The 21,692-nt window shown below is 50.5% G+C and overlaps 9 protein-coding genes across 9 annotated transcripts; 5 read left to right on the forward strand and 4 right to left on the reverse strand.

Annotated features, from left to right (window-relative positions):
* Nucleotides 1-745: 745 nt before the first annotated feature.
* AUEXF2481DRAFT_630214 (uncharacterized protein) lies at nt 746-2,935 on the reverse strand. Its single transcript, XM_013490168.1, has 3 exons — nt 2,930-2,935; nt 1,365-2,873; nt 746-1,308 (listed from the first exon to the last, which is right to left on the reverse strand). The coding sequence occupies exons 2-3, from the start codon at nt 2,610-2,612 to the stop codon at nt 823-825; spliced, it is 1,734 nt and encodes a 577-aa protein (XP_013345622.1). The 5' UTR covers nt 2,613-2,873; nt 2,930-2,935; the 3' UTR covers nt 746-822.
* A 1,529-nt stretch (nt 2,936-4,464) lies between these two features.
* On the reverse strand, nt 4,465-7,105 carry AUEXF2481DRAFT_3764 (uncharacterized protein; the record flags this gene model as incomplete). The annotated part of the gene is made up of 2 exons (XM_013489822.1): nt 4,465-7,038; nt 7,097-7,105. The coding sequence occupies 2 exons, from the start codon at nt 7,103-7,105 to the stop codon at nt 4,465-4,467; spliced, it is 2,583 nt and encodes an 860-aa protein (XP_013345276.1).
* A 249-nt stretch (nt 7,106-7,354) lies between these two features.
* AUEXF2481DRAFT_630551 (uncharacterized protein) lies at nt 7,355-10,216 on the forward strand. Its single transcript, XM_013490169.1, has 4 exons — nt 7,355-7,672; nt 7,727-9,534; nt 9,610-10,100; nt 10,162-10,216. The coding sequence occupies exons 1-3, from the start codon at nt 7,468-7,470 to the stop codon at nt 9,892-9,894; spliced, it is 2,298 nt and encodes a 765-aa protein (XP_013345623.1). The 5' UTR covers nt 7,355-7,467; the 3' UTR covers nt 9,895-10,100; nt 10,162-10,216.
* AUEXF2481DRAFT_630568 (uncharacterized protein) lies at nt 9,816-11,560 on the forward strand. Its single transcript, XM_013490170.1, has 5 exons — nt 9,816-10,100; nt 10,162-10,205; nt 10,265-10,396; nt 10,458-10,798; nt 10,870-11,560. Exons 1-5 carry the CDS (start codon nt 10,022-10,024, stop codon nt 11,273-11,275), a joined length of 1,002 nt encoding a protein of 333 aa, XP_013345624.1. The 5' UTR covers nt 9,816-10,021; the 3' UTR covers nt 11,276-11,560.
* Nucleotides 11,561-11,851: 291 nt separating this feature from the next.
* Nucleotides 11,852-12,377, reverse strand: AUEXF2481DRAFT_3767 (uncharacterized protein; the record flags this gene model as incomplete). Its single annotated transcript, XM_013489823.1, has 3 exons — nt 11,852-12,135; nt 12,193-12,289; nt 12,354-12,377. 3 exons carry the CDS (start codon nt 12,375-12,377, stop codon nt 11,852-11,854), a joined length of 405 nt encoding a protein of 134 aa, XP_013345277.1.
* A 492-nt stretch (nt 12,378-12,869) lies between these two features.
* On the forward strand, nt 12,870-14,486 carry AUEXF2481DRAFT_63866 (uncharacterized protein; the record flags this gene model as incomplete). The annotated part of the gene is made up of 3 exons (XM_013490017.1): nt 12,870-13,413; nt 13,476-13,944; nt 14,003-14,486. 3 exons carry the CDS (start codon nt 12,870-12,872, stop codon nt 14,484-14,486), a joined length of 1,497 nt encoding a protein of 498 aa, XP_013345471.1.
* A 154-nt stretch (nt 14,487-14,640) lies between these two features.
* Nucleotides 14,641-17,156, reverse strand: AUEXF2481DRAFT_64062 (uncharacterized protein; the record flags this gene model as incomplete). The annotated part of the gene is made up of 3 exons (XM_013490033.1): nt 14,641-15,267; nt 15,321-16,100; nt 16,155-17,156. The coding sequence occupies 3 exons, from the start codon at nt 17,154-17,156 to the stop codon at nt 14,641-14,643; spliced, it is 2,409 nt and encodes an 802-aa protein (XP_013345487.1).
* Nucleotides 17,157-17,874: 718 nt separating this feature from the next.
* Nucleotides 17,875-19,306, forward strand: AUEXF2481DRAFT_38509 (uncharacterized protein). The gene is made up of 4 exons (XM_013489983.1): nt 17,875-18,412; nt 18,460-18,499; nt 18,553-18,631; nt 18,684-19,306. Exons 1-4 carry the CDS (start codon nt 18,322-18,324, stop codon nt 19,221-19,223), a joined length of 750 nt encoding a protein of 249 aa, XP_013345437.1. The 5' UTR covers nt 17,875-18,321; the 3' UTR covers nt 19,224-19,306.
* Nucleotides 19,307-19,766: 460 nt separating this feature from the next.
* AUEXF2481DRAFT_3772 (uncharacterized protein) lies at nt 19,767-21,392 on the forward strand (the record flags this gene model as incomplete). The annotated part of the gene is made up of 3 exons (XM_013489824.1): nt 19,767-20,861; nt 20,915-21,245; nt 21,295-21,392. 3 exons carry the CDS (start codon nt 19,767-19,769, stop codon nt 21,390-21,392), a joined length of 1,524 nt encoding a protein of 507 aa, XP_013345278.1.
* Nucleotides 21,393-21,692: the final 300 nt, after the last annotated feature.

Genomic DNA, 21,692 nt, shown 5'->3' on the forward strand with positions numbered 1-21,692 from the left:
CATCATGCAACCCTGACAGTCGATACCACATATTCACATGGCCACGCCCAGCTCATGCCATCAAGGCCTCGAAAGACACTTGATTTTGTTCCGTAGCAGAAGGAGCTTGGAGCTGTCCAAGACTTGCCGGATATGGTATCATAACGCCGGCCAATAATACTATTCGTTGTTCCGCACGCGTTGCTTATTGGGGCTATCTCTTGCAACCGTTCAACTATTGGACTCGTCCAGTCTGTTCATCATCCTACAACACATACTCGTGCTGAATCTCCTTTCCGCTTCCTTTCTGCCATTTTCGACTTTGTCGATCGTGAACCAACGTCATGAAAAGCGCGCGTGTTCTCTTTTGCTTGATCTGCTATGTTTTATCTTTACGGTCAAAGTTCACGTTTAGCATGGGCAACGGCGGTACGTCAGTGCACACCCTTACACAGACGAACTCTAGACAAGGCTGGCAGCACTTTGGGGTGCAAATGTTTTATGGTCCTATAAGCAGGCTACCTAGTTTTGATGATGCCTGTGATTCGGACCAGACACCCACGGCTTCTTGACGTGAACCGAAACGGGTCGTGCCGCTGTTAGAGCATTGCCTGACTTCTCACTATAACCCTGTCAGTACATAGTCATCGCCATTGATGGAGGCAATGCCGTCCAGCCCTTTGATATCATTCTGGCGGTTCCTTCGTATACAGATGGGCTCGGAGAAAGTGGGACATACTTGACTGAGCTTGAGAAATCTCTTCCTGGAATGATCAAATGACATGAACTTCCCTTTCTATATGGCCACAATCAGCCTAATGCGAACCATGCGCCAAGCTCGATTCAACTTACCTGTGACAAGCATATGCTCAGCCGCATGACTCTATCAATTCTCACCTTGTTGGTGGTCGGAAGCTCGAGAAGACGACCTTCCTCGTCGTGTTTCTCGTCAAACCAACCAGACTTGAAGTACCCTCGGCACCAGATCAAGCCGCGTAGAAGATAGTCTTCTGGCAACGGCTTTACTGCACCTTGCAGGAAGCTTCCTCGTCGGCCCTGGTCTGCCACTCGGTCTTCGATAGGCTCGATCCTGATGAAGCTGTTGAGATAGTCGACGATTCTTCCCCAGGGGATAAATTCCAAAACTTTTGTGATTAGTGCGGCCGGCGCGGCAACCAGATTGCAGATGCTCCAGAGAAAGACCAATATTGTATGTACATGTGGGAGGACGTTGAAGTCGCTCTCGCGAGTTAGTACCAGAGCGAACGTGCTGGATAGAAGGTAGAGGGAGTCGTCCAGCGCGGGACTAGATCCGGAAATACTAGGGACCTAGTCATCATGACATTAGCCACATTCTTCTAATGCGCAGGGAAACAAGTCTTTACCGTTGTCCCTTTTCTGTAAACTTTTGATAAATCACTGTCCAAGTAACCATAGCCAAAACACGCTGATATGTTAGTTACGGCAATGAAGACGCCGTGATCTTTCCATTTAAGCGCCTGACGACGAATTTGTCCATCAAGCCGGTGGCAGTAAGAAGGGACGACAACCTGAAGCTGACCCGCACAACCCCGAGACTCGCAAGCCATCAGCCTTGAATGCAGACAGAGGAACATCGCGTCTGTTCCGTCCACGTAAGGTATTACCGCTCGCTCTGGGTCGACCTTTGATAGAGCCGAGAGCAAGGATGACAGAGACTCGACGGCAGATCCGAATGGCTGAACACAAGTCAACGCCCGACAATAGTAATATGCTTGCTGAACTGCATCAGGACGTGCCAGGATGCCCAAGTGATGGTACAGTCGCCCTACATCTGGATTCCTGTTTGATGTCTTTGAGTACCAATCTCGAGCTACTCCGCCCCATATTTCACGATCTCTCATATCTATCTCTTCGACCGCCATCCTATAACGTGCCAGATCTCCAAGACACTCAATCCAGGTATCCTTGAAAGACGGGACCGTCTCGTAGAGAAGCGCGACTGTTTGGTATGCCAAATATATGAACTGTAGCATGCAATCAAGCGACTCCGGCAAACGACGACGCAGCACCTCCAGAAATGAATGGATACCGTGTTTCCACATTCGGGCTGGCATAGAGTACTTGGTGGCCAATTTTCGTAGCGAAGAACTGGTCGACGGATGCTGTGATGCAGATAAGAAATCAAGATGCTCGTGCAGTAGAGTCCTATGCACTGCAAAGAGTGCTTGCCACTGATCAAAGGAAAGATTCTCGCTCGATGTCATAAGCGCGCTATCCAGCTTGATGCACTTCGCCTCAACCATGACCAGCGCGGCATAGATACCCTTGATTTCTGCTGTGAATTCGTTTTGAGACATGTAGTCGGTCTGCCTCAAAGATCTGGATGTGTTCAAGCCAGGTATGGATTGAGCGATGTCGAGGTACAAGGTCTCGGTAGGACGACGACGACGCTTCAGCCCCTCTGTGAACTCTTCTGGCGTTTGTGGATCGTAAGTATCAAGGAATAGCTTTTCTCTTCCCGCAGCACTGATTGATGCTCCACACTTTAGTGGAGGGCATACTGTGCTGTCTTCAACAATTTTCTTGATGTATGTAGAAGCCACACATGGTGTTCTCAACGCAAGAGCTTTGTCATGACCATTGGCACACATTGCCTTCGCGTCTGTAGCACAGACCTCTGAGGTCGCTGGTCGCTTTCTCGATACAGGACTCAGCCGGATGCCATGGACCGTAGTGAGGTCTTCCTGAGCGTGCTCCAAAGACAATCGACCGAACCTTGTCGTCGTAATGGCATCAGATGGCGAGATTCGACCTGAGCGTTCTTTTGGGTAGACTGAGCTTGTCTCACGGAGGAGAGTCCTTGGTAGATGACTAGGTCTTACGTTTGTTCGTGGTGACTTGCGGCCAGAGTCCTGAGCCCTAGAGCAAGTCAATCGAGTTGTCTCGAAGATTGGTCAAATGAAGTGACCTAGGGATAATTGCTTTGGTCAAGCTCTGGGTTGGATGGGGCTTGACACATACGGGTTGACTGATTGGGTTTTACTATAGAAAGAAGAAGTCATCCATTCTCCATCCTTGCGCATTTTGCCCACGTCATGATTCGCGTGCGCTCGCGGCGGAAGATACCCATCATAATCGTCGGTGTCATCTTTGATCTCAATGCAGCAAGAATCAAAAGATGGCTTGAGTGGATCGTGGATTCGGCGATGTAAGGATTCATGTGGGTCCGCCATTACTATTAATTGATAGGAGATAGGATTGCGACGTGAGTGGCAGGCTTCTTAGCAGACCCATTCGTGTGCTCTACCTCGAATATTCCAATGTAAATGTCGAAGAAAATCAAAAGGCCTGATTATTGGAGATGCAAACGGCGGACAGAGTGCGACGTGTCGACAAAGTTTCCACGTCACACAAAGTTGACTGACACACGGGCGCTCACCACGAACGGCCGAGACAGGAATGGCAGTAAGGACAGTGAGCGACCCGACAGATACGTGATGGCAGAGATGGGACAATGTTTATATGTGTGCACCGATAGTTGACTGGTCAACTCTTATTCTTTCCAGGCAGACACACTAAGACGTAGACCTTGTGGCTTGCTGCTGAGGATGCAGGCAGACATGCTTCCCGAATGATCTTAATTTGCGCCAAGCTCCACCCAAGTGGGCGGGGTCTACCCACGAGACTCTCGTCTGCACCGGTGTCATGTTCGTGAGTCTAGATGAGATAGACTTGCCATGACTGCCTGTGCGACGTGAAATTATTTCTTCATCTCCTCGCCTTCGACCTTGCGAGAGGTTCCCTGAGGAAAGAGGGATCATGCGCGTAATGTGCTGCCTCGCGCCAACCGGTCATGCAGCTTGTCACTGGTCACGCCATGGTTCTACTTAGTCAAGTTTTATGAGCGGCTACAAGCAATTTGGTGGTCCGAATGGACGTTGATAGTAATGAGGTGATCACAATGCATACATCTCTGGCGAAGCACGGTCTCACCGCACCTCACGGTGACGAGGCAGCGTGACCTTCCATCCCTGGTCTGAACCCAGTCAAACTTTTTAATGCCGGTCGAACCTGTAGCATGTTACAAATCAGCCTTGATGGATAGCCTAGCAATGAGTAAGCTGCAAGATCGAGGACAGTCTGCTGTGCGGCCGGGATCCCATTTGCGCACAAGCATGCTAGCAGGTCCGGGGTGTATGAATGTACTGCCGGTGTAGTGCAATTTTCAGGTGACTTCCAACCACATGCTTGAGTCGGTCGTACACCGTAGGTCGCGATCCATCATGCACCTCATCCAGTCTGGATGTTGTATTAACGAGTCACAGACACCAACGCTGTCTTTTCCTGCAATGTGTGCTGGTGTCAAAGGATAAGGGGTACGCTGTAAGTAGCCTCCAGGTAGAGCCAATATTGCTGAACAGGTATGTACCAGGTGCCAACTATCAGAGGCGGATCGCAGTGATCTTTTATGCGTCGACTGACCTCTCTGTATAGTGAACTCCATCATGTGAATGCAACCTCTTCGAAAACGATTGCGCGAGTCCTCATCACTGCGGCGAGTTCCACAACGAAATGTTGCAAGATGACTATGTTTGTCACAACATGGCTTAGAGTAGCTTCTCGGACTTCAAGACTGTCCCTGTCTTGAGTCGTGAAATACTCGGAGATCAAGTTGTTGGTTTGAGAAGCGCTGGGAGCAAACCGAATCTTGCTTCTGAGTGTTTGCGCTTCGTTCTGCTTGGACTCAACATGTCCCGAGACAATATCGACAGTCAAGTTTTCGTCCTCGGGTGATTCTGGTGGTGGCGGCCTGAATATCGAATTATGTTGCTGACCCTGGGATGTCTGCGGGAGTGAACTAGATCTTGGAGGCACATTTGATAACGAACCATCTCTCGCTTGCGCATGCGATGACGACCTAGAAACACTAGACTCGCGTGATGTTGACCCTTGCCTCGATCCTACCTGAAGACGCTGTATCTGGCGATTGTCGCTTGGTCTTGAAGATTCGGTGGATTGTCTATTGGATAGATGGGCACCTTTGGGCTGGCTCAGCGAGTCTTCCCGACCAGCACCACCCAGAATTGCAACACGTTTTTCGATCAGATAGTCGATGATTGGATGGTCAGAACGTATGCTGTCGACCTGATGCTTTAGGGTACGCAACACTGCAAGCAGTAGAGGGTCTGAGGAGTCTCGTCGGCGCTGCTGAGAGTACATGGACAACAGCAGACGTAGACTCTCGGCTTCTTCCACGTCTAGACTAGCACTGTCGAACGTCGGCTCGAGTGCAGTGGCCTGATACTCCGTCCTAGGTACCGCAAGCCACTCATCAAGGCCCACCTCAGCACATGACGCCAGACAGATCGTGGCCTCTGTCACGGCGAGATTCACATCCACGCTGTTCGTAAAGAAGGATGCAAAAAGCTCTGCAATCGATCGAACGTAGGGATCGTGAGGCAACAATTTCAAAACAGAGGTCTCTCCATGAGCTCTATTTGACATTTGGATTTCCAAGGGAATGGTTATATCTTGACAGGCCGTGGCATAAGCCTCATCCATGTCGGGCTCTCCGCCAAGGTCTCTCGCAATCTGAATGAGGTCGTCCGTCTCGATGCATAATGCTTGGACGGTTCTTGTGTCCTCGGGCGACAAAACCGACTTTGATTGCAAAAGGGTGGAGATGGCATATCCGCGATGCCTCGTCAGCATGATGGACGACAGCTTCAAAGCCGCGACGACGGTCTGTGGATTTTGCGACGTGACACCATTGCGTATGAGATCGACCAGACTGAACAACGTAGGCTCAAATTTGTCTTCCTCGTCGCCGACTTGAGTCATCAACATAAGCGTACTCTGCCTTCGATAAGCAGTCGGGGAGATAGGCTCAGGCTGTTCATCATTAGTGATGGCTAAGAGATACTGCAGGGTCATCCGTGTCAAGTCAGGATGGTCGAGAGATTCGAAAATGTTGGAGAGATAGGTGAGAACAGCGACAGAAGAGCCTCCATCGGTATCAGAAGACTGTAGCAGCGATGGATATAGAAGTTGTTGTAGGAAGAGAATTCGAAAGTGGTCCAAAAGAGTGGTCTTGACACTTTCGGATTTGCAGTGTTCCAAAACATCTTGCCAAAAGGCCAGGTGGGAGAGGAACGTGGCCATGTGAGTGGCGTGGGTTGGGGAGAAAATGCTCTCGGTGGACGAGAATTGCTGAGCATCGACATAGTCCGAGAGAGCAAGAATTATGGGTAGGCGATCATGGTCATGCAATATAGACAACTCACGACTCAGCTGGCTGTATAGGGCGCCGAGACCTGAAGCCATCAAGGTAGGCAGGTCACTGTCGATGATCCAATTCTCGAGGTTTGTAGAGTATGATATAGCTTCGAAGATGTATAGCAGACCAGTACGCGCAAAGTCACCTATACGACCATCATGATGAATGCGATCAATCAAGAGATAGCATAAAGGGAAGTCATCCTTTTGGGTCTGCCCAGCAAAGTGAGTGGAGTCCTTGTGGGAAGCATTGTTGTTCGCTGACGAAGAGAACCAGACGGAGAGGATGTCGGGCTGGATGCGGATCTTCGCAACGACAGCAAATAGAAGCTCGACGACGTCTGCCTCGATGTCTTCGCCAAAGCCGCCAGAGTTCGAGTCTATGACCTTCGAGGCGAAACGCATAAAGGACCTGGCAAAGGCATTGGAAGCGACGAAATCTTCGTCCTCGCTCTCCAGCAGTAAACTGAACAAGAGGATGGCCTGACGGACCAGGCGTTCATCGCGAGAGGTCGAGGCAGCGCGAGCGACTACGCTGTAGATCTGAGAGGATTGAGCAAAGTTGAGACACAGGTGTGGAGCAGGGGTACGGCTCTCTTCAGCGAGTAATGCGGTGATGTTTTGCAGCGAGGAATAGAGCTGGTCGAGGGCGGGGCCATGCGAGGCCAGGGTCTGCGGTCGACCACATAGTTGCAGGATGGGATTGTATGCTCGACGGAAACGTTGTAGGCGTTGTTGCGGACTGGACGCAGCTGCCGGGGCAGACTTGGGCTTGCTCACGCCGCTGATGAGTTTCGTCCACTATCATGTAGCTGTCAGTGACGTGTCCGCATGCACACTTCAGATGCTCTTTGCCTACAAAGTCCATGGAGAGTCGGCTCGGGATGCTCAGAACATTGCTGCTACCTGCTTGCTGGCTGCGGCGCCGTATTTGCATGTGAACCTGAAACGGCAGGGGCTCAAGCACAAGCGTCAACATTTCCCCTTCCCCACATTTGCTCCTCTGCCTCTGACGTACGCTCCTTCCGACTTGACCCTCTTTGTCCGCAGGCCGAAGCTTAACTCCGAGGAAGGTGCACCCGAAATCGGTCAGTTGCATACCGACACTCGAGTAGTATTGCTCCATGCCATTTGCCTCCTACAAACTTGTATATTTTCGAATCCTCCCCTATACGCCTTGTAGTTATCTGGTCCTCTGGTCATACATATCCTCGACCTCCAGCCGCCACCATGGGCACCTTGACGGCTGATCTGCCTCGTTTGCCCGAGTACTGTGACCATAAGCTACCAACCTCTTGTCGTCTATCCTCGATCCCGAATTGCTGCGCCTGTGCCGATGAGCGAGCCCATCAATCGAGTTATTCGACTTATATCGATGGTGTTGGCTTTGTCTCTAGAGGTGCTCGTTGGGATCGATACTGCTGGCCTTGCTCTCGTACTATATCTCTCTTCGTCCGCTTCTCGCAGTCCCCTCACTGACTCGGTGCAGAATTCTGGAGAAACAGAGTCGCTCAGACAAATCTACTCCCCACTCAGACTCGCATCCCGACGATACCCGATCAGTCCGCTTTCCTGGATCGATGGTACCAGTTCTATAATGGCTACCGCAACGTGCTTCGTTCTGATGGTACCGAAGAGAGAGTCGCGGTGCTGGGTGAACGCTTCAGGGATGTCTCGCCCGGTCGCCTTCCTAGGACGCTGGACGAGCTCAGGGCTGGTCAAGAACGAAGTGACGCAGATCAACTCCAACACGTCAACATTGTAGTAGACGAGACTCCAGATGGCCCATCTTTGGAAGACGCTCTGGATCAGATGTTCGAAGAGGCTGAGGAAGAGGATCAAGATACAGGACGAGAGCTTGCCCCTAATCTCATACACGCTCCCTATACGTTCAACTCCAACGACAGTCGCAACACGCCTCGTGTCGCAGGTCAGGTCATGAGAGCTGCTCCTTCGAGAAATCCTGAATATCAGGCTCGCAGGATCTCTGCTCTCAGGAGGGAACTGCTTCGCATGAGGAATGGTATCGAGCGTGTCATCTCTGGCCTAAGGGACCTCGGCGAACCTGTGCCCGACCACACAGACACCACTAGTCGCCTCACAGAGATTGGGAGATCACTCGACACCATGTCTTTCATAGATGCCTCAACATCAATACATCCGGCTTCGGGGAGTCGTGAACCACGCGCTCCTGTCGTTGGATCGGTCTATCGCAACCCTCTTTTGACCAACGTTCAGCAACGCTTCGATGAGGCCCAACGACAACTTGAACAAGCTCAGAGGTTCCGCGATCAGTCATCAGTAGAGTTCCAACTCGCCCACGCTAGCCACAACGAAACTTCGGACATACTCGAGGGCGCAGAACTTGACTTAACAGAGCACAGAGAGCAAGTCTCTCAACTTCGTCGCGAACAACGTACTGCAGAGAACTATTCTCGTCTGTTTGGGACACGTGAGGATATGGAAAACGCAGGTGCTGATTATGAAAGTCCCATTGGCGGAATGTTCACACGCGCTTGGGACCGTTTCAGAGTCGCTGAGGGAGTCAGGCAAGACGAGCGCACTCTGCGTCAGGTCTTGGAGAACGAGCAAATGGCTACCGGACCTCTGTTCTCAAACGACAACGAAGAAGCCAATCCGGCAGCCAATACTGTCTATGAGGATCGCTTAAATGAGTACTATAATATGCTTAGGCAACAAGATTGGGTACAAGATGTCCGGGCACCTACAGCGGATCGCGACATTACTGTTGATGCGACCCTCCCGCCCATAGAAGCGACAGTTCCACTCTCGGGCTCTCAGGCAGATGAGAACTTGGCCGAACCAGCTGCGTCTCAGGAAATGTCTACCTTGGAGAGACTGCTGCGCAATACACCCGAGCCTCAACGAAGCTCCATAATCGCTCGTATGGAGGAGAACGGTACGGCTGCTGCTATTCGAGAGTCTGATAGTGGTAACTATATTGATGTCTGGAGACGTCTACGCGACGCCTACGCTCCCTTCCGAGGAAACTGGGAAGAGGAAAGCGAAACATCAGAAGACGATGATCGTATCAAAGGAGGCCTTGATGCTGAAGACTCTGGACGACCGGAGCCCAAAGAAGATATCGACATGACTCTTAAGCTGGATTGCAAGATCTGCTACACGCAGACCGCCGACACCGCATGTCTTCCTTGTGGACATCTAGTGATGTGCCAATGGTGTAGTGCGCAGCATTCACCTGTCATGCAACATGATAGAACGAGGCCGCGTAAACCAGCAAACTGCCCGGTTTGTCGTAAGAAGATTAAACAAAAGGTTAGAATCTACCGAGCATGAATTGCTTACAATAGACGACGAACACCATGCACTAGATAGATGATATGTCAATAGCACAGCATACACCAAGATCATTGCCGCTACTGTCGAACCCAGCTTTCCAAATCTTACCTGGCGACAAGGGTTGCTCTAGGATCGTTTTTGTCTGCGTTGTTACTTCGAGACCGTCGGTCGGTATTTATTCCCGTCCTGCAACCACGAGCAAAATTGTTCATACTTCTACATACCTGTGGAGCATCAAAACATGCTTCCAGGGGCGCTCGGCAATGTTTCCTTCCAGACCATGGAAGCTTCATGGAACTCAGCGTGGCGCACTCGGCCGAGCTCCCTGATTTGTAGACTGGGGAAGGTAAAGCGACTTTAGCCGGGAGAAATAGTAAGACTCGAAAGACTTAAAAGAGATGGCGAGAGCCTGTTGAGAGATTTGAAGAACTACATCCAATTCAAACATCTAGACGAGACAGACATGATGGCGAACCAAAAGACATTGCTTTCTGAGCTTCGTGCTCGTAGTGCTATCGATTGTGACACCCTCGACTTGGAAGGTATGCTCTATACCAATAACTTGAAAGTGACTATACTTCGATGCTAATACTCCCTTGATAGTCGCAAAGGCATTGGGTCCATTCGTCGATTGTACATCCAACCAGGTGAGTCAAACGGATCAGAACACATCAAGCATCAAAAGGTGGCGCTAACCTCTAACCAGGCAATCGTGAACATTGAATTACAGAAGCCCCAGAATGAGCCTCTTGTGGTTGAGGCCATTCGACAGGCTAAGCAGCTGTACGAGCAATATGCAACCGAAGCAACCTTCGAACAGTTTGCATCCGAGGTCATGGTTAGTCCGATTAAGCGATACCATAACCCAACGGACATCAACTCACGCATCACCCGCCCAGGCAGTCAAACTTTCAGCAAGAATGATCCCCTACTTGACCGGCCGCGCTCTGATCCAAACAAACCCCTACAACGCCTACTCAACATCTGCCACAGTTGCAAATGCCAAACGCATCGTTGCAATCTACAAGACTATCCTGCCCTCTCACCCAAGCAATCGTGTCTGCATCAAGATCCCGAGTACATGGGAAGGCATTGCTGCGTGTAAGGAGCTTGAGCAACAGGGTATTGTGACTCTAGCCACCACCCTGTTTTCGATGGAACAAGCTGCCGCAGCCTCAGCAGCTGGTTGCACTTACATTGCACCCTACGTTAATGAGCTACCCGTACACTTTGTACCTGGGTGAGTCTCTTTCCCCCCTGAGTCTTCAACAACAACAACAAATTGAAGCATGCTGACCAAAAGAAAAACAGCCACATCGACAACGACAAAGGTTTCGCTTTGACCCGCTCCTGCCAAAACTTCTACACCCGCATCTCATCTCGTACCCTCGTCATGCCAGCCTCCTTGACTTCTGTAGAAGAATGCCTGCAAGTGTCTGGTGCCCACCACATTACCATTTCTCCTTCTTTGCTTGCCGCTTTGGCTGCTACACCTGCTCCTGCCTCTTCTGCGCCTTTGTTCTTTGATGAAGAGGTCAAGGGAGAGCAAGTAGGCGATGAGGCATTGATGGAGGGCGTAAAGGAGGAAGCGAGTTATAGGATTAGGTATACGAGGTTGAAGAATGGGGCTGCGGAGAAGAAGTTGGTGGATGCGATTAATATTTTTGCGGACTGTCAGGACGGGATCGAGGAGTTGGTTAGGAGGTATGTCAAGTAGGTGGGAAGTAAATGAGGTGGTTGCGAGAGTATGATGAGTGGGATGTGTAACATCAGTGTACTTATTGCTTCCTCTTCTGTGTGCGTTGGATTCGTTCCAAGGGGCATTGCCTTTTGAACTATGTGCAGAATCATGGCACGAGAAAGAAGACAAACAAAGGGAAGAGCGAAACAGGAAAAATCGAAGGATAGAATAGCAAAGTAGAAGGGAACATGGCAAGGTGAGGTGGAGTGACTTTCATTACACCGCTTGGCCCTTATGTTCTACTGACCGTTTCAGCTCTTGCTGCTATCTATCTAGCACGAAGCTGGTTCAGAGAAGGCCCAGGACCAAGATGATGTTCCAAAGATATGTATTATTGATCCGACGGCTATCTCGTGATCACTCAAGAGTAGCGGTTATGGTCAGAAACGCTCCGAAGTACAGCGCGTGTGAGCATGCGGATTGACTCAAGGGACGGTATGGTTCGTGGTCGCGTGTTCGATCTGCAGGACATGCAGAGTTGGGAGGATGGGGGAGCGGTCGGACGCTGGGGAGGCGCGATCTGAACAAGATCGTTGACAGTGCCGGATGGTCTCAATCACTGTTCAGAAGATCCTCGAGATCGTCATCATCCCATCCACCTTTTCTTCTCGACACCTTGACAGTCTCCTTCTTCTCTTGCTGCTCGGACATGGCACCGAGGATGTCCTTGAGTTGGGCCTCGCTGATCTTCTGTTTGAGCTGACCACTGCGAGCCAGCATGATGAGTCTGTTCTCGACGTCCTCGGCGCGCGACTGCTTGACAAGGCGAATACGACCTAGACGGTCTGCGGCATCGGGTTCGAGGATTTGCGACAAGATGCTTGCGCGTGCTTCGGCTGTAACACGATCGTTTTAGTTGTAGATTCGCAAAACACTGCAGTGCATATTCCTACCTTCACGCTGCTGCTTCTGCTCTTGCTGGTCCCCTTGACCACCTTGACCGCCCGCCTGGCCTTGCTGCTGCATCTCTTGCAGGCGCGCACGCCTAATCTGGAATGCCAAGTCAGATCATTTCTGTCCTGGTACAAACTGCCAGAGGATCGTGTTTACTTACTTGTTCAAGATCAGAGTCACCCATGATTGGTTTTCCTTGTTGCTTTCCTTATCTTTGTCGAGACGAAAAGTCCAGAGCTTGTTTTCGAGAACCCCTCGTGCCCTCACTCACTCACTGACGCCGCGCAACCCCGCAACTTTCTGATGCCAAGCCTGCTGCCGACCCTGCTTGATGCATTTCCAGAAGCAGTCCAAAAACCCGCGTCCACTTATCGCGACTTATCTCACTCTGCCCTTGGTATCTGCCTCCTCCAATGGTTCGATCGAGATGGCTTGCTACTCATATGCGCCCTAATTCAGGCAAGGTAAGTCGGTACTGTATTGCTTTCCTGCCACCGTCTCTCCGTGGTCGGAGTCTGTCTCTCTCTCATCTTCTTATCAAGTCACACATAAGACGTTCTCTATATCCTCAATCGTGTCTGTTGTCTGTTATAATATCCTACTCTTTCATCTGACGTCGTGGTTGAACCATCTATCCCGTTTTCAACTTCCCCTCTTTTCTTCCAAAGCCAGCTACATGGCGGGTCTCTATCTATCCATACTCGGTGTTGTGTTCGCAATTGTCACCATTTTATACTTTAATTCGAACGAGAGGCAAAGAACTGTACTGTCGAGCAGATTCGGCCTCGATAGACAGCGTAAGCTTTCATGGGCACCTCCGCGATCACCATCTCCGGCAAAACGTGAGCTGGCCGAAAAGACATCTCTGCCTTCTGGTCAAGAATACCGCGACACATTCCCCCCATCTAGACGTTCAGCTCTCGCCGAACTCACCGATGGTCGATTCAGCGTCGGTGGAAAGTCAGGCAAGGGTCTGAGTGAGCTTCCTCACAACACCGAGAGATGCCTTCCATACGATTGCAATGTGCTGGCACCTAAATACAAGAAGTACTCTACACCAACTGGCTTCACCATCGAAGAAATCAAGGCTCTAGGCAACTTCCCAGACTACGCAACTCTGAGTGGTGTACCTAGACCTGCCCCGTATACCGACTTCGACATCAAGACCGCGAAGGCTAGACCATACCGCCCGATCAGATGGGCATACCATCAAACCATGTGTAAGTATCAACACAACCCCCATCACCCCGACCTTACAACTGACGTTCCTCTCTATCGATAGCATACAAAAAGCTCGAACCAGACTGGTGGTTAGAACTCGACTCGACATACTCAACCCGCATCCAACAACGCCAGTCCCTCTACGCAACCCACGGCTCCGAAATCCTTCAGTCCCTCCCCGGTTCAGAAATCGCCTGCAAAGAACTCATGGAAATGTGTCTCCAATTCCTCTGCTCCCGTTACCCTACACACTTCACCATCGACTCTAAAGCCCTGCTCTTCCACAACAACATCTTAAACACGATCACAAATCTGAGGGAAATGGATCCGTTGGAAGTGCTGTTGAACAATGTACCAGAGGACTTTGCAATCGTGCTCAGAAATCCAGAGACTGGCTACTATAACTTCAGAGCAGGTGTAATCTGTAGTTCTCTAGGATGGAGTGTCGCCTCAAAGATTGGAAAAGATCTCAAAGACATACACGCACCCATCCCCGATTACAAGGAAAAAATGGAGTTTTCAATGGATAGGTAATGTTGTTGTTCCGCGGCCCTTAGGTGACTTTTACTGATCACCCAAAAAAAAAAGCAGATTCTTCGCCAAAATGCCAACGGATAAACCAATTCAACGAGGTTCTTGGGGGCTAGAGGTTGGTGAACCTTTGTTCATGCCTCCCAATGACCCTCATGCAGCACTACGCAATACACAGAACCCCGACCATACGATTTCAGATATGAACTTGCGTGTGGATTGGCAAACGCTACGTCGTCTACCCCTCTCTGGTGGTGTGGTGTTTAACTTCAAATGCCTATTCACTCCTGTGACAGAGTTCGAGCACGAGGCGTATATACCTGGATTAATGCTCAAGGTATTGAAGGAGGGGAAGAAGGAGTTGATGGAGTACAAAGGGACATGGCATACAGAACATGTTGTTATCCCTGCATTGCAGGAGATGGACAGCAGACAGAAGGAGAAGGGTATGGTGGAGAAGGACTGGGAACCCGTGACATTGGATGAGTATCCTTACTTCCCTGGTTGGCAAGACAAGTGGCATGCTCAACAAGGCTTCTAAAGAAGAATGGTGATGTTTTTTTATGACAAAGAAACCGTTTCATATGCAATAAACTCATCTTATCAACCATGTCATTATATGCCTTCCCTTCCATGTAAACCCATTCCAGAATCTCATGACTTCCAAAAAAAAAAAAGGAAAAGAAAAAAGCACATCAATGCTCCCCTTTCCTCTCCTTATGCTCCAATTCCTTGACATAACGTACAAACGCCTTTTTATGCACCAACCCTGCGAATTTACCCCCATCAACCACACACAAATACCTAAGTCCCAATTTCGAAAAACACTCAAACACCAGCTCCAGGGGGGACTTTATATCCAAGGCCATGGGGGAGGGATCTACACAGCTGCTAAAGTCTAGCTCGCCATCTCGTAACCCACGGCCGATTTCCGCATCAGAAGACTCGAGGATGTGCATAGAATCCGAGGGTGACGAAGCGTCAGAGGAGGAAGGGAAACGAGATGCAGGGCGGCCGAGGTAGCACATGGCATCGTGTTCATCTTCACCGAGATGGTCGAGAGCGAATTCGAGATCTGGGCCTGGGATTATACCCACGAGGATGCCGTGCTTGATTATAGGGAGACCGCCATCGAGTTCGCCGGCCATGTGCATATACTCTAGTTTGCTGCGAAGCTGGTGAGAGTGTACAAAAGGTGAAGATGAAATGTCGATCAGACGCTTTGGGTTGGGCGCGTGGGTTATGTCACCCAAGTCACCGAGGAATGGAGGATGAGATTTTGCGTCGAGATATGGGTAATGGTTCATGTCTGTGAGCAGATCCTGTGGACCATGTTAGTATGACAAAATCGATGGAACCATGCCTGTGGACTCACGTAGATGCTTAGTGGCTCGAGCGCGTCAGCTGTCCATTTAGACACCAGAACACCGATGGAGAAAGGAAGAACGTGCTCCAGCGAGCCGGTCAACTCAAACAGGATGACTGCCAAAGTGACAGAAAGTCTGGTGACGCCAGTCATGGTCGCACCAGCTGCTACGAGCGCATACACACCCGGCACCACACACGATTCAGGGTTGCCGTTCGCGGGACAATTTCCAAAGATTTCCAGTTCAGGGTACTTGAGCGTGATTAACTGTACTGTATGGCCGACGATACGGCCAAGCAGGCCACCAACCACCATAGATGGCACGTAGATACCAGCAGGTAGTTTGATCCCGAATGTTACGATCGTGAGTGCGGACTTGATGAAGAATGCAATGCAAAGGTAGCCAATAACATTGGGAATGTTCTCCTCAGTAGGACAAAGGCCATGTCCAGAAGAGCTGAAGGAACTGCAGGGACTAGCCAACTCAAACAACAGCTCCGAAACCGGGATCCTAGTGTATCTGTTCCAGAAGCTGACAAGTCCAGTAACCAAAGCAACCAAGAAGACTTCAAGTACAGGATATTTCTTGATAGTTGGGATGCGTCTGAAAGTTGTGGCCCACAGGCGAGATGCCTTGATGAAAAGTGCTCCTAGTGTGCCACCCAAGACACCCAAGAGAATGAAAATGGCCATCTCGAAGAACTGCCAATCTTGGAGGTATCGGACTTCGAAAAGAACGATCTTGTTGGTTCCATAAGGATTGAGGAACTTTAGAGATAGTGCTGCGGCCTGTGAACATTCAGTCATCTTTTGCATTCATAATCAGTAGGTCGGCAAACTTACAATGCAGCAGAAAAATGTTCGGAACAAGGTCTTCGGAGGGAAGTAGTAGCTGACTTCTTCCAAGCTGAACAAAACACCTCCGATAGGAGAGCCAAACGCAACAGCAACACCACTTGCCGCGCTGGCACTTAGAATCTCTCGCCTTTTCGCATCGTTGACATGATACTTTTCGAACATTCGGCAAGCCACATTGCCGACACAGGTCGCAATATGAACAAAGGGGCCCTCTTTGCCGATTGAGAGGCCCGAAGCAACACTCAGAATCAAGCCCAAGGTCTTGAAGAGTAGAGTTCGTAGACCGAGATAACCGCGAATAATGAAACCGCTGAGAATGACCTTGACTTCAGCTACACCACTTCCAGCCGCCGGGTAGTAGATCATCGGAGGACGTTGAGCGGCCTTTGCAAAGCGACCCATGGGACTGCCGTCACTATCTTTCCTTGCCTCAGCAGTAGCTGGTGGATGCGCGGCAAGGTTCTCATCCAGCGTGGACAGAGTGACGGGTGAACTGATGGCAGTCTTTGTCTGCAGGGTGACTAGACAAGCTGCTAGAGATAGAGCTATCACCCACACGACAAAAGCAGCATAGTCAAACCATCCGTTCTCCTCAGGACCAGGCGTCAGACGCAATGACCAACGAGACCATGCATCGCAAGTATTGGCGCCTCCACAACAACTTCTCTTTCCGTAGTACCATGTGTGAGAACAATAGCCACTTTTCAGGTCGAATATAACAGATTCCGAGACGTCGACAATATATGCAATACCTGCGGTAACACATCCGATGACAGCAACCAGTATCCATCCTTGAGCGGAATCAAACAGAGCCTCTGCTCTGCCCCTGAAGCCTTTACGGCTACGCAACTCTTTCAAGCGGAAGGCGTCGCTTATGCTGTCTTGAACCCAGTCGGTACTCGTGTACTGGTCGTACCACACGCGGTCATCACGGTATATAGAATCGGTCAGGTTTTGGTGGTCGTCTTCTATAAAATGCGTTAGCATAATGGTAGTCCCCAGCAAGCAAGATGCACACCTTCAGGCTGATGCGTCTCAGCTCCGAGAGCCTTCGCAACTCGAGAGCTGAGAGTGCCTGCACGTCTTTCGACACCAGGAGCACTGTTCCTCCTGCGGAATGTTTTCTTTGGGGATTGCGGCGCCGAAGCAACAGCGCGGTATGAGGGTCGACCATCAGGGTTGTCCAGCAAGGAAGCATGGTCGTCGAGTATTAATCGTGAGGGAAGTCTGCTCCTGAGATCCCAGTCCGAGGCGAGGCGGCGGCCATGTCGTCGCACCGTGCTGGCCCTACTGCTCTTTGGAGTACCCGGTATATCATCGTCGTCAAAGGCGTCTGCGTCGTGCGCATACGAGGCTACAGATTTCGGCATTAGGGGTTAAGTTAGTTGCATGTGCATATATGTACGAGGAAGCACCATGTCTGCCGAGATGCAGCTTCGAGAGGATGTCGGACAAGATGTAGGCCACAGCTCGGAGATGAGAGAGCATCAGTGCCCCCTTGACCGCTGGCCATCCCTCGAGTCGCTACCTGACTATCCACTGTGCCCTCTGACGCGATGGGCCACTCGAGCCTTGGCATGTGATCATTCGCACTCCATCTGAGGGGCTCATGACATGAAGAACGTCTCAAGGGGCTCGACTGGCTTATCGCTCAGACCTGCCAAATCTCGACGGTGCTCACATTCTCTCACACTTCTTCATGCATGCCTGTTCTAAAAGTGCAGATGACCATCTGCTTAAGCTTTGAGACCCTGCGCTTGCTCCCGCCAAGTGCCATCAGAGCGGTGTGACTGGACAGCAGCTGAATATCACCTCCAGATCTCGTCCTAAAACTCGCCTGTTCTCCACCCGTGTCTGCTTCTCCTTTTATCTAGCCGCTTCGCCCTCACCGTCGTCGCATGGTACTTGCAAACATGTTGGACTCGTTCATCCGTACATCCTTCAAGTCTGACACGACCATGACTTGAAACAGTTTCGGTGCTGAGGACCGAGATAAGTGGCTATCAGTTCCTCCGTCTTTTTATCCGATGAGCCGCCAAATCCCGTCGTATAGTGAACTCCACTCCTCTCCACAGTTGCCATATCATCACGCTAGTGCTTTGTACATCTCCTTGTCTGTTTCATCATCGAACTCTCCACGCAAAAGTCCATCATGGAACAATTCATCTTGTTCGGCGATTCCATCACGCAACAGTCCGCGAGCCAAGCAAAGGGGTTTGGCTGGACACCAGCTCTGCAAGATAGTATGCATCAACAGTGACATGTGATGTTCGCTGCTAAGACGTGATAGCATACATTCGTCGTCTCGATGTGGTCAACAGAGGCTTCAGGTATTTCGTGCTTTCCACTTTGTCAACGACAGTTATCTAATAACTTACCTCAGTGGATACAATACTACACAGGCTTTGAGTGTATTGGATCGTGTTCTGCCAACTCCTGAGCAGGGCCGCATCCGCTTGATGGTCAGTTCGGCATGTCCATCGTAGGGTACACAACAGTTGCTAAACCATACAGACCATTTTCTTGGGTGCTAATGACGCTCGGTTACCAAACACACCTGGGTTCTCTCAGACTGTTGATCTCGAACAGTACAAGAAGAACATGACAGACATTGTCAACCATCCCAAGCTGCAAGCACATAAGCCTCAGCTTATCCTGCTCACCCCGCCTCCGATCGAGGAGAGAAAGGCGCTTGCGCATGACCAGTCAAACGGTATCAACGTGATGAGACGTACTGCCTCAAACACGGCCAAGTACGCAGAGGCAGTTCGCCAAATCGGACAGGAGTTTGGTATTCCTGTTCTCGATGTCTGGGCTGCTTTCATGAAGGAAGCTGGCTGGAAGGAGGGCGAGCCGTTGCCTGGATCAAGTGAGATTGAGCAGAACAAGGCGCTTGCCGACATGCTGCATGACGGTCTTCATCTGAACCCAGAAGGCTACGAGATCATATACAGGGAGTTGATGAAGCTGATTACCGAGAAGCTGCCCGAACACGCACCGGACAACATGCCGTACGTGTTGCCATCCTGGGATGATGCTACGGCTTGGAAATAGTAGAATCGAGATAGATGTACACACTCAGATGCGATGAGTACACAATAGAGCGTCCCATTCCAGACTCGTGTTGGAGTCCTCCCTTGTGATGGATACTGTCACAACCACTCTCCTCTATGATGATGCATGGCGATAATGAGCTGTAACCAGGCACATGTGTTGCTCACAATCAGACAATTCGGAAAGCAGTTTGGTGAGACAAGATGTAACGGTAGACGTGGTTGCAATGCGTCAAAAGCTCGGTGCTCATCGACAGCTGCAAGCGTCACATGCAAGATGATTTAGCTGGTGGAGAAAAACGTGGGTTGTTATACAAAGCTCGGACGTGGTGGTGATGACGTTTTGACAGAAAAAGAAGTGGAAGTTGCAACGCCCAGGCTGGACGGAACGGCGTGCTTGGTCTTCGACGTCCAAGAGGATTGTGCCTTGATTCATTTGCTCGCTCACTTTTCGACCATTCTTACAGGAATAGCGAGGCCTGTGTCAACATTCGACCCTCTCACCGGCTGTTCCACGTCGAACCCTTCACATCCCATCTTCATCATGGCGACAACAGCAGAGTCGACTCCCCTCCTGGCGAAGAAGCCCGATCGTCCTGCTCGCAGCGTTACTTTCAATCCCACCATTGCGACGAGCAGCCCGCCACCCCGTAGACCCATGTTCCCGACATCTGGTGCGCTTTCAACAGGCGCAGTCTCAACATTAAATACACCGCCGAGAGATGGTAGCCAGCCCATGCTCTCGGCCCTCAACAGCAAACTCCGCAGAAGAAACAGTCAAGGCGCTCCATTGACGATAGCTCCCGGTATTCCCGCCGCAAAGATCGGTCCTCAACGCACAACAAGGACTGCTCAGAAGTTAAAACTCTTACCCAATCCGGAACACGGGGATGACGGTCCCGACGAAGAGAGTGGTCGCGATGTTTACTCGCAGTTCACCAGGATAAAAGACCCCACTGCCCGTCGCGATGCCGCAAGGCTGGGCAAGGACGATAGAGACAAGCTGCCTCGTGTTACCGCATACTGCACAGCCAGCTCATACCGTATGGAGGATCTGTTGCGCTTTCTCAAGGGACGCAAACTTAAGAAGGCTGCACCAAAGCAATTCGACGAGTGCATATACACGCCCTACCAATACAACGCCAAGTCGGAACTGCAGCAAGACCAACCCAGTGTTGTACATTCTACCGCTCAACGCAGATTCTCCGACAGTGCCATCGAGGTCGAAGGTAATGCTGAGAGGAGACGAGAAGATCTGCTGGACTTGCAAAATGACAACCGAGAGTCGGCAATAATGGACAATCACGAGGCCTCTACATCGAGCGAGGCTCTGATCATGCCGCACAACGACACACCTGACTTCGACACGACTGTTCACGTTCCCGAGGTCTTTTGCTTCGAGTACGGAGTGGTGGTGATATGGGGCATGTCTGTCCAACATGAACAAAAGTTCTTGAAAGAACTTGCCAAATTCGAGACGGAGAAGCTCTCAAAAGACGACATCCAACAGGAAAATTTCAACTTCTACTACACCAAGGAATACCAGGCTCGAATCTACAATGACTTTATCAGTTTGAGAGAAAAGAAGAATTACATGACCAAACTGGCCATCAGCCATGCTCTGGCACAAAGCACAAAGGTTCGCATACAGTCAGGCCACGAGCAGACACGAGGAGCTAATTGATTTCACAGACATCATTATACGAAGACTTGGTAGACAACACGATCGACGTCAACAAGGAGATTCCAGCACAGATTGCGCTTACGGGCAAGGTCAACATGTCACGCAAGGAGATCAACATGCAAATCGGAGAGCTGTTTATTCTACGAATCAACATCCATCTTCAAGGATCAGTGCTGGACGCACCAGAACTCATGTGGGCAGAACCGCAACTGGATCCTGTTTATCAGGCCGTGAGAAGTTACCTAGAGATGGACCAGAGAGTGAGTCTCTTGACGGAGCGACTGGACGTGATTGCAGATCTTCTGGCCGTGTTGAAGGACCAGTTGACACATTCACATGGTAAGTCAAGAAATATGGCATGTCGAGCTTGAGCTAACAAAAGGTGCAGGTGAATACTTGGAGTGGATTGTGATTGTACTCATCGCAGCCGAGATCATCGTGGCTGTCATCAACATTATAGTCGATCTGTACGCAGGCGTGGATTGAGGAGATAATGGACAGAAGCAGCGGAGGTGGGGCAGATGGAGTGCAGTCAGAATGCCTCGTTGCGGGACAATATAGGCATGAGAGTGCATGAATGCAGTCAAGGAAGAGGGGTAGTCATAGTGGTCGGGGCAGAGGATTTGCTCGTACTCGTATCGGTCTTCCCGAAAACATGCATCCTACACGATAATGTTCAGATGAAGCAGATGGGATAGGGGTGGATAATTCGACGATAGAATAGGGGAATTCGCATTGTACAATAGTAGTAACGGCGGATGCAAGTGCCATGGTGAAGTCCAGCTG

Source organism: Aureobasidium subglaciale (genome assembly GCF_000721755.1).
Source record: "Aureobasidium subglaciale EXF-2481 unplaced genomic scaffold scaffold_6, whole genome shotgun sequence".
Classification (NCBI taxonomy): domain Eukaryota; kingdom Fungi; phylum Ascomycota; class Dothideomycetes; order Dothideales; family Saccotheciaceae; genus Aureobasidium; species Aureobasidium subglaciale.